The 12,500-nt window shown below is 44.2% G+C and overlaps 1 protein-coding gene across 7 annotated transcripts in view; it reads left to right on the top strand.

Annotated features, from left to right (window-relative positions):
• LOC143289152 (myosin-VIIa-like) overlaps nt 1-12,500 on the top strand; it is a 125,389-nt gene that overhangs the window by 27,645 nt on the left and 85,244 nt on the right. For 5 of the 7 annotated variants that reach the window (XM_076598052.1, XM_076598053.1, XM_076598049.1 and 2 more), the window contains exons 5-10: nt 1,204-1,325; nt 4,445-4,701; nt 5,997-6,150; nt 8,420-8,496; nt 9,527-9,777; nt 12,316-12,394. In XM_076598052.1, coding sequence (XP_076454167.1) covers nt 1,204-1,325; nt 4,445-4,701; nt 5,997-6,150; nt 8,420-8,496; nt 9,527-9,777; nt 12,316-12,394 — 940 coding nt within the window. Of the gene's footprint in view, nt 1-1,203; nt 1,326-1,555; nt 1,583-3,215; nt 3,231-4,444; nt 4,702-5,996; nt 6,151-8,419; nt 8,497-9,526; nt 9,778-12,315; nt 12,395-12,500 lie in introns of those variants that run through there. The other 2 variants (XM_076598055.1, XM_076598054.1) reach the window with 2 other exon arrangements.

Genomic DNA, 12,500 nt, shown 5'->3' with positions numbered 1-12,500 from the left:
TCTTTTAACATGTGTATTTGATCTTCTGCATGCATGTGCATGTGGAGAGGGTTCAGGCATTTGCGTGTCTGCACATCTGTTGACTTGGGACTTAGGGGAAAATCTCCACCTGTTATGACCCATGACGATGACTGGAATTTGAACCCAGGAACCTCAGATTGAAAGTTTCAATGCTTTGATTATCCTGTTCGACGGACGCAATAGCCAAGTGGTTAAAGCGTTGGACTGTCAGTCTGAGGGTCCCGGGTTCGAATCACGGTGACGGCACCTGGTGGGTGAAGGGTGGAGATTTTTATGATCTCCCAGGTCAACATATGTGCAGACCTGCTAGTGCCTGAACCCCCTTCGTGTGTATATGCAAGCAGAAGATCAAATACGCACGTTAAAGATCCTGTAATCCATGTCAGTGTTCGATGGGTTATGGAAACAAGAACATACCCAGCATGCACACCCCCGAAAACGGAGTATGGCTGCCTACATGGCGGGGTAAAAACGGTCATACACGTAAAAGCCCACTCGTGTGCATACGAGTGAACGTGGGAGTTGCAGCCCACGAACGCAGAAGAAGAGAAGAAGAAGAAGATTATCCTGTTCAAATGCATGGATATTTATGTCTTTGCATATTTGATTGCACATTCGGTTTGTGTGTGTACATGTGAGTATGAGAGATTCTTGTACAGCTGACCAGATACATGCCTGTATAGTAATGTATGTGCATGGTTGCATGAAATTGATCTGGTAAATGATTTTAGTTGGTTTGTCCATGTGTATGTCAGTGATTTTTGTTCATCCTGTGCAGGTGCATAGTTTTTGTACTGTGTGTCTGTGTATGCTCCTGTGTCGTTTGTATGTTTATATAATTATGTGCAAGAAACAAAATGTATGCATGCATAAATTAATGTTTTGTATGTGTGTGTCTGTCTGCATGTTTATGTATGTGCATGTGTGTGTGTGTGCTGTGTATGCATTTCTGTGTCTGTATGTTTGATTGCATTAAAGAAACAGTGTGTTTGTGTGTTCATTTACACGTCGTGCATATCTGAACATGTTTTAAATGTGTTTGCGTGTGTGTGCTTGTGTGCGTTCGCACACACAGTGTGTGTCCATGGTTATTTGCATGAACTGGTACACGCAAACACGCATGTGCATCCACATCCACCCCCGCCTTACAATCCCATGCATGCGTACCTGTGTGTGTTGAAGCGGAGAGTCTGGGGCCGGGAAGACAGAGAGCACCAAGCTGATCCTGCAGTTTCTGGCGGCAGTCAGCGGTCAGCACTCCTGGATCGAGCAACAGATCCTGGAGTCCAACCCCATCATGGAAGGTTGTGTGGGTGTGGGTGTGTGTGAGGTGGGGGTGGATGTGTGTGTGTGTGTGTGTGGAGGGCGGTAGGTCTGTGTGTTGTGTGTGTTGGGGAGGGGGGGGTATTCATCTCTGTTTGTGGTGGGTGTGGGGGTGTGTGTGCTATGTGTGTGTGTGGTGGCGGCTATGTGTGTGGAGGGGGTGAGGCTGTGTGTGTGTGTGTGTGTGTACACTCGTGGATAGAGCAACAGATCCTGGAGTCCAACCCGATCATGGAAGGTTGTGTGGGTGTGGGTGTGTGTGAGGTGGGGGTGGAGGGGGTCTGTGTGTATGTGTGTGCGTGCGTGCGTGCGTGTGTGTGTGTGTGTGTGTGTGTGTGTGTGTGTGTGTGTGTTGGGGAAGGGGGGGGGTATTCATCTCTGTTTGTGGTTGGGGTGTGGGGCTGTGTGTGCTATGTGTGTGTGGTGTGGTGGCTATGTGTGTGGAGGGGGTGAGACTCTGTGTGTGTGTGTGTGTGTGTGTGTGTATGTGTGTGTGTGTTGTTCTATGTGTGTGGAGGGGTGAGGCTGTATGTGTGTGTTGTGTGTGTGTTGGGGAAGGGGGGGGGGGTATTCATCTCTGTTTGTGGTGGGTGTGGGGCTGTGTGTGCTATGTGTGTGTGTGTTGGCTATGTGTGTGGAGGGGGTGAGACTCTGTGTGAGTGTGTGTGAGTGTGTGTGTGTACACTCGTGGATAGAGCAACAGATCCTGGAGTCCAACCCCATCATGGAAGGTTGTGTGGGTGTGGTGTATGGAGGGGGTACGTCTATGTGTGTGTGTGTGTTGGGGGGGGGGGGTATTCACCTCTGTTTGTGGGTGTGGGGCTGTGTGTGCTATGTGTGTGTGTGGTGGCTATGTGTGTGGAGGGGGTGATGCTCTGTGTGTGTGTGTGTGTGTGTGTGTGTGTGAGTGTGTGTGTGTACACTCCTGGATAGAGCAACAGATCCTGGAGTCCAACCCCATCATGGAAGGTTGTGTGGGTGTGGGTGTGGGTGTGTGTGAGGTGGGGGTGGAGGGGGTCTGTGTGCGTGTGTGTGCGTGTGTGTGCGTGTGTGTGTGTGTGTGGAGGGGGTAGGTCTGTGTGTGTGCTGGGGAGGAGGGGTATTCATCTCTGTGGTGGGTGTGGGGCTATGTGTGCTATGTGTGTGTGTGTTGGCTATGTGTGTGGAGGGGGTGAGGCTGTGTGTGTGTGTGTGTGTTGGGGAAGGGGGGGGTATTCATCTCTGTTTGTGGTGGGTGTGGGGCTGTGTGTGCTATGTGTGTGTGTGGTGGCTATGTGTGTGGAGGGGGTGAGGCTGTGTGTGTGTGAGTGTGTGTGTGTGTCTGTGTGTGTGTGTGTGTGTGTGTGTGTACACTCCTGGATAGGGCAACAGATCCTGGAGTCCAACCCCATCATGGAAGGTTGTGTGTGTGTGTGTGTGTGTGTGGGGGGGGGGGTCAGGAGGGGGGGGACTGTGTGTGTGTGTGTGTGTTGGGGAGGTATGGGAGGGGGCAGGCTTTGAGGCTGTGTGTGTGTGTGTGTGTGTGTGTGTGTGTGTGTGTGTGTGTGTTGGGGGCTGTGTGTGGGTGCAGTCTGTGTGTGTGTTCGTATGTTTGTGTGTGTTGTTTGTGGAAGTGTATGTGTGTGCGTGTGTGTGTGTGTGTGTGGAGGGGGTAGGTGTGTGTGTGTGTGTGTGTGTGTGTGTTGGGGAAAGGGGGGGGGGTATTCATCTCTGTTTGTGGTGGGTATGGGGCTGTGTGTGCTATGTGTGTGTGTGGTGGCTATGTGTGTGGAGGGGGTGAGGCTGTGTGTGTGTGTGTGTGTGTGTGTGTGTGTGTGTGTGTGTGTGTGTGTGTGTACACTCCTGGATAGAGCAACAGATCCTTGAGTCCAACCCCATCATGGAAGGTTGTGTGTGTGTGTGGGTGGGGGGGGGGGGGGGGGTCGGGGAGGGGGGAACTGTGTGTGTGTGTGTGTTGGGGATGTGGGGGAGGGGGCAGGCTTTGAGGTTGTGTGGTGTGTGTGTGTGTGTGGAGGGGGGATGTGTGTGGGCGCTTTGGGGGGGGGGGGGCTGTGTGTGTGTGTGTGTGTGTGTGTGTGTGTTGGGGGCTGTGTATGCGTGTGGAGGGTGTGTGTGTGTGCGGTCTGTGTGTGTGTATGTGTGTGTGTGTTGTTGTTTTTGGATGTGTAGGTGTGTGTGTGTGTGTATATGTGTAGGTGGGTTTGTGGGTGTTTGCATACATGTGTGTATGCAAGTATATGTATATGCATGTCTTCTGTTCTGATGCATGTGTTTGCTTGTATTCGGCATGTGTCATGTGCTTGTGCATGTTACCTGGTATCTTGTTTCATTTACTTTGGTGTGTGAGTGTGTGCGCATCTGTGCATGCACTTGTGTTTGTGTGAGTGAGAGAAAGAGAGAGAGGGTGACTTGGCATTTATTAGAATAGTTCTCTCCAGTATGCTGCTGTTTTTATTTTGTTTTGTTTTGTTTAAAATTGATGGACCCATGAGTGTCCAATATACCAGATGGAATCAGCCTTCTGTTTAACCCTTTGCGCCCTGACCAATTTTAACCCTTCTGCCTGAGCTCCTGAGCCAAAATTTGCAAATAATTGGTATTTAATGTGTCACGGCAGATATAAAAAGAGTGCCCTTGACCACCGCTTTACCGGTGGTAGAGAAAAATGACATAATGCCTAGCCACCGGTTAAGTGGTGCGTAAACACTTGTGTCGTGTTTTGCTATTGGTTGACTTATATTGAAATCGATCTTTTTTATCCAAAGCACATGCACAAAACACAGTGAAAAGGCGCGGCCATGTTGGTACTACGTTCGCTGAAGTCAGAATATTACGGTTTTTCTGATTGGCTCTTCAATATAAGTCAACCAGTAGCAAAACACGACACAAGTGTTTACGCACCGCTCAACCGGTGGCTAGGCATTATGTCATTTTTCTCTTCCACCGGTAAAGCGGTGGTCAGGGCTCAAAGGGTTAAGACTATTTCATTCATGCTATATCCTTCCACCCTTCCTTCATTCTGACGTGCTTTTCGTTTCTTTTTCTTTCTTCCTCCCACACCCCGCACCCCCCCCCCCACCCACCCCTTCCCCTCACCCAGCTTTTGGCAACGCCAAAACCATCCGCAACGACAACTCCAGCCGCTTTGGCAAGTACATTGACATCCACTTCACCGAGAAGGGGGTGATAGAGGGCGCCAAGATCGAGCAGTACCTTCTGGAGAAGTCTCGCATCGTGAGCCAGGCGCACGACGAGCGCAACTACCACATCTTCTACTGTATGCTGGCTGGCCTATCGAGAGAGGACCGGGGCAAGCTGGAGCTGCAGGATGCCAGACATTACTTCTACCTGACGCAGGTGTGCTGGTTTTTTTGTTGTTGTTGTTGTTGTTTTTTCAGCTTGTGGTTGTGAGGACGCTTTTGTGTGTGTTACTTGGGTTGTGGTTGGGTTGCGTTGCGTTGTGATGCGTTGCGATGTGTTATGCTGTGTTGTGTTGTGTCGCATTACATCGCATTTTGTATTGTGATGTGTTGCGTTGTGATGTGTTTGTGATGTGATGTGTTGCGTTTTGATGTGTTGTGATGTGCTGCATTGTGTTGTGTCACATTATGTTGCATTTTGCATTGTGATGTTTTGGGTTGTGATTGCATTGCGTTGTGATGGGTTCTGATGTGTTGTGTCACATTTCATTTCGTTTTGTGTTGTGTTGTGTTGTGTTGTATTGTGTTGTGATTTGTCACATTACATTGCGTTTAGTGTTGTGGTGTGTTGGGTTGTGATGTGTTGTGTTGTAATGGGTTGCTTTGTGATGTGCTGTGTTGTAATGGGTTGCTTTGTGATGTGTTTGCGTTTTGTTGTTTTGTATCACATTACATTGCATTTTGCATTGTGTTAAGTTGTGATGTGTTGCGTTATGATGTGTTGTGTTGTGTTGTGATGTGTTGCATTGTGTTGTGTTGTGTCACATTGCATTGCATTTTGTGTTGTGATGTGATGCGTTGTGATGTGTTGTGTCCTGCTGTGGTGTGATGTATTGCATTATGTTGTGTTGTGTCACATTACATTTTGCATTGTGATGTGTTGGGTTGTGATGTATTGTGTTGTGATGCGTTGCATTGTGATGTGTTGTGTTGTGATGCGTTGCATTGTGATGTATTGTGTTGTGATGCGTTGCATTGTGATGTGTTGTGTTGTGATGCGTTGCATTGTGATGTGTTGTGTTGTGATGCGTTGCATTGTGATGTATTGTGTTGTGATGCGTTGCATTGTGATGTGTTGTGTTGCATTGTGTTGTGCCACATTATATTGCATTTTGCGTTGTGATGTGTTGCGTTGTGATGCGTTGTGTTGTGATGCTTTGCGTGTGGTGTTGCATTGTGTTGTGTTGGGTTGTGTGCTGTGTTGCATTATGTTTTGTTGCATTGCGTTGTGTAATGTGTTGTGATGTGTGATGTGTATTGCTTATTGTTCTGTCCTGTATTGCTGATTGTCCTCATGTGTATTGCTAATTGTCCTGTAATAGTCATAATGATAATAGTAGCACTACTATGTAAGCGTAGCTGACTTCAACATTTCCGGTGTAAACAGAAATTCCATAATACAGTGCAAAGAAGTAAACGTTAGCTAAAATGCCCATGTGTCTGGTTTTTCAGGGGGGTAGCATTGAGTGCGAAGGGCGTGATGACACCAAGGACTTTGCGGACATTCGCTCGGCCATGAAGGTGCTGACCTTCAGTGACGTGGAGATGTGGGATGTGTTCAAAGTTCTGGCTGCTTTGCTTCACCTCGGCAACGTCACATACAACGGTAAGAAAGAAAAACTTTTTACATGTTTTATGGACAATGGCAGTTGTATATTGTAGTCTGTAAGAAGGGAAAGATGGAATTGGTGTTGAAGGATACGGCAGGGATAGCATGTTTGACGAGGCGTAACAGCTAAATGGTCAAAGGTTTGGACTTTTAACCTGCGGAGGGTTCTGGCTTCAGTCTTGGTGTTGGCGCCTGTGGGGTGGTGGGCGGGTGATTTTTCTGATCTCCGAGGGCAACATACTTGAAGACCAGCCAGTGTTTTAATCCCCTTTTTGCGTGGGTGTGTGACACAAGCAAAAGATACACGCACGTTAACTCACTCGGGACGACAAGTTTTCTCCCTTGCTTTTCCCCACAGACGGCCCTTTTGTGAGGGTTTGGAAAAATATTACAAAAAGAGTAAGAAAATGAAACATTCAGAACTGGTTTATTATGTGTTGAGCTATTACATATAAAAAAAATCAAATTTCTCATCTTATTTTTACAGTTTTGCCATATGTAGAAAATACTGCCAATTTTTCACCCTGAATCACCATACCCATGCTCGCTTTCTGCATTAAATTCGCTTTCTTCTTCATCATCATCCACCTCTTCAATGTCTGACCCTTCAGTTTGTAGCATTTCAAGTACTTCGGCAACCCTAAAACGTTGCCGTCGCTGCCTTGTTCACTTCACAACATTTTGAGAAGAGCCCGCTTTGCTAACAGGCTGGCAAGCGAGCAGACGACCGGTCAGTGACTTTGTCAGCGTGTGTGCAAGACGGGCCACACATGGCAGGCTGACCAATCATACCATTCGATTGTGGAGTGCTTGGCTAATCACAAAATCACGTGTACCGCGCGTGATGGATTTTTATTTCTTGAAAATGCTATTCCATTCTGTTGTCTGAAACCGAATACATTTTATGTAGGAATGCTCATGCATTCCTTCGTCCGGAGAGAGTTAAAGATCCCATGATCCATATCGGGTGTTCAGTGGGTTAGGAAACGTGAACACACCCCACGTGTTGACTCCTGAAAACAGAATTTGGCTGCGTATGTGGCAGGGTAAAAATGGTCTTTATTTACACAAACTACATGGTGACACACCGGTGCAGACTCCGACAGGGGTCTGGTTCTCTGTCCTGTGCAAACTACTACCCTGCTGAAGGGCAGAGAACTATAAAATGTATAAAACCCCAGTTTGAGACAGAGCGAAAACCTGACAAGATGGCGTGGAGATCCTTGGCCAAAGGAATGATTCAGTGCTTATAGCTTTTAGAGGTGTTTGATTGGCTAAGAGCGGACCGGGCAAGACGGGTAGTCTTTTCACTGTTAGCCGCGCGAAATTTGGCCAAGCAGAGCAAACCGATAGGCCTAGTTTGCATCAGTTTGACATGGTAAGTATATGTAGTTTGCATCAGTTTGACATTAAGTATATGTATCACCAAACATGGAGTATAATACAAACTCCTCCTGTTGTAGATACGAGTGGATATGGGAGCTGCAGCCCTTGAATGCAGGTGGACAGAAAAAAAAGGACAGCATTTTCGCTACCTTCATTAGGGAGGTCGTGGTTTCACTCTGGTTGGTTTGCTGGATGGTTAGTCGGCAGGTGCAGGCACAAAGTCGTGGACAAATTTTTCTGAAATTTTCCTGGAAGTGTCGGCGATTGGCACCATCTGGAAGTTATTTGCTTGAAATTTTTTCTTCTCTATCACTCTCTTTGTTTCTGGCATTTTGCTTTGCTTTTGTCATCTCCTCTCTCTCTCTCTCTTTTTTTTTGCCTTGCTGGTCCATTCACCTTTATTAATCAAGATTACCTTGAATATTTTTTGGTCTACCATGTTGTTGACTTTGCAGCCCTTTTTTTGGTGCCCATTGGCAGTTTTTGGCTTTGTATGCCTGTTGTTATATATGACTTTTTGTGTGTTATGTATAATTAACTTTATGGTCAGGTTTAGTTGTTTTAAAAAAAAAAAATTATTTAATGAAAAGTCAAGAGAATGGTCAGTGTCAGAGGCATGTTCAAGGTTTATGTGCATGAATGTGACTGTATTTGTGCCAGATTTTCTTTTCCAGGTGTTTTTTTTTTTTTTTTTGGTGGGTTTGTTTTTTCATGTGTTGTTGTTTTCTAAGATTTCATAGGACCAGCATTTAGAGTTGTTCAGCCCTGAATTGGCTGTTTGTGGTCGGCTGACATATCAGCAAGAAAAGATGAGGGATGCATTAATTGCAGTTTAGAATGGTGAACTGGATGCTGTGGATGTGTGTGTGTGTGTGTGCAGCCATTGAAATGGACAACATTGATGCCAGTGAAATCCGAGACATCTCTTACATCAATAAAGCGGCTCGCCTTCTGGAGGTATGAATGAACACTATACATTTTGTTACATCCACTTCCAGCACAAATATAATTTTGTTGGTATTCTGAACACTGAAACAGCCATTCTCCAGTCCAACCAATTTCAAAACATTCCTTTTTGTATTTTTACCAAATTTGTTGGAGTGAAAAAACAATTTAGAAATGAAGACGCAACTGTAACTTTGTTGGTATTCAAAATGGTGGAACGCCCATTTCCTGGTCCAACCAATAACAAATATAATTGTATTGTTATTTCTGAACACTGAAACAGCCATTCTCCAGCTCAGCCAGTGACACAAATATAATTTTGTTCGTATTTTAAATACTGGAACAGCCATTCTCCAGTTGAACCAATGACACAAATATAATTTTGTTTGTATTGTAAACACTGAAACAGCCGTTCTCCAGTCAAACTGATTACGCAAACATAATTCTATTGGTATTCCTGAAAACTGAAACAGCCATTCTCCAGTCCAATGAATAATAGAAATATAATTTTGTTGTCATTCAAAACACTGAAACAGCCATTTTCCAGTCAAACCAATGACACTAATATAATTTTGTTTATATTCTAGACACTGTAAAAGCTATTTTCCAGTCAAACCAATGACACTAATATAATTTTGTTTATATTCTAGACACTGAAAAAGCCATTTTCCAGTCAAACCAATGACACTAATATAATTTTGTTTATATTCTAGACACTGAAAGAGCCATTCTCCAGTCCAACCCTTACCACAAATATAATTTTGTTGGTGTTAACACTAAAACAAGCATTCTTCAGTCCAACCAGTAACAGAAGTATAATTTTGTTGGTGTTCTAAACACTGAAACAGCTATTGTCCAGTCCAACCAGTACCACAAACATGATTTTAAGCCATTCTGCAGTCCAACCAATAACAGAAATACGATTTTGTTGTCATTCAGAACACTGAAACAGTCATTCTTCAGTCCAACCAGTCACACAGATATAATTTTGTTGGTATTCTAAATACTGAAACAGCCACTATCCAGTCCGACCAATTTTCAGGTGAAAGCTCAGGATCTGGTGGACGCGCTGACGACACGCACGCTGTTCACGAAGGGAGAGACAGTGACGTCAACCATAGACACGGGAGCCGCCGTGGACGTACGGGACGCGTTTGTGAAGGGCATCTACGGTCGCATGTTTGTGTGGATTGTGGACAAGATCAACAAGGCCATCTACAGGCCATCAGGGGCCTACCGTCGATCCATTGGAGTGCTGGACATTTTCGGATTTGAGAACTTTGATAAAAACAGGTGTGGAACTCCCTCTTTTTAACACATTTCTTAGTGGGACTGACAGATTTGTCAGTCCTCCTTAATTCCGACTGTGTGTGGTTGAGAACTTCGATAAAAACAGGTGTGGAACTCACAGGTGTGGAGGGGGGTGGGGGCGGGGGGTGCAGGGTAATGTGTGTGTGTGTGTGTGTGTGTGTGTGTGTGTGTTCGTGTGTGTTGGTGCTCATGTACGTTTATGTGTATTTGATTGTACTTTCATGTCTGTGAAACTGCATGTCTGTTGCATATCTGTTATGCATGTGTGTGTGTGTGTGTGTGTGTGTGTGTGTGTGTGTGTGTGTGTGTGTGTGTGTGTGTGTCTGCATGTTTCACATTTATTTGCTCATTTATCTTTTTTGTTGTTGTAATATTATTATTATTAGTAGTAGGATTTTTATGTATTTATCTATTATTTTTTATTTATTTATTTTATTTTATTTTTTGTTATTTTATTTATTTTTTTATTTATTCAACTTTATTATTATTATTTATTTATTTATTTTATTATTATTATTATTATTTTTTAAAATATATTTTAAAAATTTTAATTTATTTTTTAATCAATTAATTAATTTATTTATTTTCTCAAGGCCTGATGAAGCGCGTTGGGTTACGCTGCTGGTCAGGCATCTGCTTGGCAGATGCGGTGTAGCGTATATGGATTTGACCGAACGCAGTGATTGATGCCTCCTTGAGCTACTGATACTGATACTGGAACTCACTCTTTTTAACACATTTCTTAACGGGACTGACAGATTGTCAGTCCTGCTTAATTCCAACTGTGTGTGGATTTTTCAGGACCAACATTTACAGTTGTTCAGCCCTGAACTGGTTGTGTGTGGTTGGCTGAGCTATAAGCAACAAAAGATGGGGGGGTGGGGGGGGGAAGAGGGACTGACAAATCGTCGGTCCTGCTAAATTTCTGACTGTGTGTGGACCACGACTGATAAAGTGCTGGTTATGACAACCACTTTCACTTTTGGTTGGACGACTTTTGGCGTGCAAGAGTGTCAGGGGAAGACTACTCTCTGAACTTCCTGTGAATGCATTGTCTGAAAATTTGTTTGCAATTTGGGCAAAGTGAGTTTTAAAAATCTGTTTAACACTGCTCAGTCTGTAGCACTGGTTGCTGCAGTCAAAATTGAAGTAGAAATGTGTTTCGTGAATATCACATGTTAAAAACGGTGGACATGCGGAAGTTGTAGCTTTCCAAAAATAACTTGCCAATGGAATGTGATGTAAACACATTTACTAAACATGTCTGCCATATTGCACTGAAGATGATTATAATTAAGAAAAAAAAAAAAAAAAGAAAAGAAAAGAAAAAGAAGAAATTATTACAATTATGGTGAAGATTATTATTATCAAAATAGTAATGATTACGACGACGATTATAATAATGATAATAATAACAATGATAAAACAACAACAGCAACAATAATGATAATAATGATGATGATGATTATGATAATAATAACAATAATAGTAATGATAAAAGAACTTTTTGTTGAATGCAGCACTCGTTCCAGGAGCAGAGTCAAAGTACTGTACAAAACAACCTGTTGTTCTCTTGAAAATTATCAAAAGGTTTATAATGTAATACCGATGGGTGCAATAGCCGAGTGGTTAAAGCGTTGGACTGTCAATCTGAGAGTCCCGGGTTCGAATCACGGTGATGGCGCCTGGTGGGTAAAGGGTGGAGATTTTTACGATCTCCCAGGTCAACATGTGCAGACCTGCTAGTGCCTGAACCCCCTTCATGTGTATATGCAAGCAGAAGATCAAATACGCATGTTAAAGATCCTGTAACCCATGTCAGTGTTCGGTGGGTTATGGAAACAAGAACATACCCAGCATGCACAGTATGGCTGCCTACATGGCGGGGTAAAAACGGTCATACACGTAAAAGCCCACTCATGTGTATACGAGTGAATGCAAAAGAAGAAGAAGAAAATAATGTAATACCAAGTTTTCTAAACCTCCACTTCCTTGCTTGGGGTGAGTTCTATCAATGCCTACAGTGTTGGCAGATTCATAGGGGGGTGGGGGGGGGGGGCGCTGTTGTTGGAGGGACAAGGTGGGTAACCTCCACTGTGGGAGGGATGCTCACTCAGTCTGGCTCCGCAACTAAGCCATTATTGTCGTCAGTAGGGGGCTTGGTAGGTGGTGTGTCTTAAGTACATTAAATCAGAACAGGCACCACTGAACACCACCGAAGTGACTCAGCAGCAGTGCAGGGTCTCCTCTGGTGTGTGGCCTCCAGGAGACCTAATATTAATGGTTACTTTCGTGCTGCTGACGCCGGGACTTTGACAGATGAGACTGGATGTGGCTGTGTATGGGGGACTCAGAATAAGCAGCGTGGGAGTAATGGCCACTGAAATAGTGGAGATGATGGCGCAGCCAAAAATGAAAAAAAAAGAAAAAAAAAAAGTTTTTCTAACTGCATACTTGCTGTCTGTGGGAACATTCTGAATCGTAATTTTTTTTAAATTATTATTTTTTTTTTTCTTCCAGTTTTGAGCAGTTGTGCATCAACTTTGCAAATGAGAATCTACAGCAGTTCTTTGTGAGACACATCTTCAAGCTGGAGCAGGTTAGAATGGAACCTGTCTGTTTTTTTTGTGTTACTTTTGAGTAAGCCATGGTGGCATTAGCCCTTCATTATTTGTGTGTGTGTGAGAGAGTGAGCAAGAGAGAGA

Source organism: Babylonia areolata, chromosome 13, assembly GCF_041734735.1.
Source record: "Babylonia areolata isolate BAREFJ2019XMU chromosome 13, ASM4173473v1, whole genome shotgun sequence".
Taxonomy (NCBI): domain Eukaryota; kingdom Metazoa; phylum Mollusca; class Gastropoda; order Neogastropoda; family Buccinidae; genus Babylonia; species Babylonia areolata.
The sequence above is the reverse complement of the archived record's forward strand: the minus strand, read 5'-3'. Positions and strand labels throughout refer to the sequence as shown.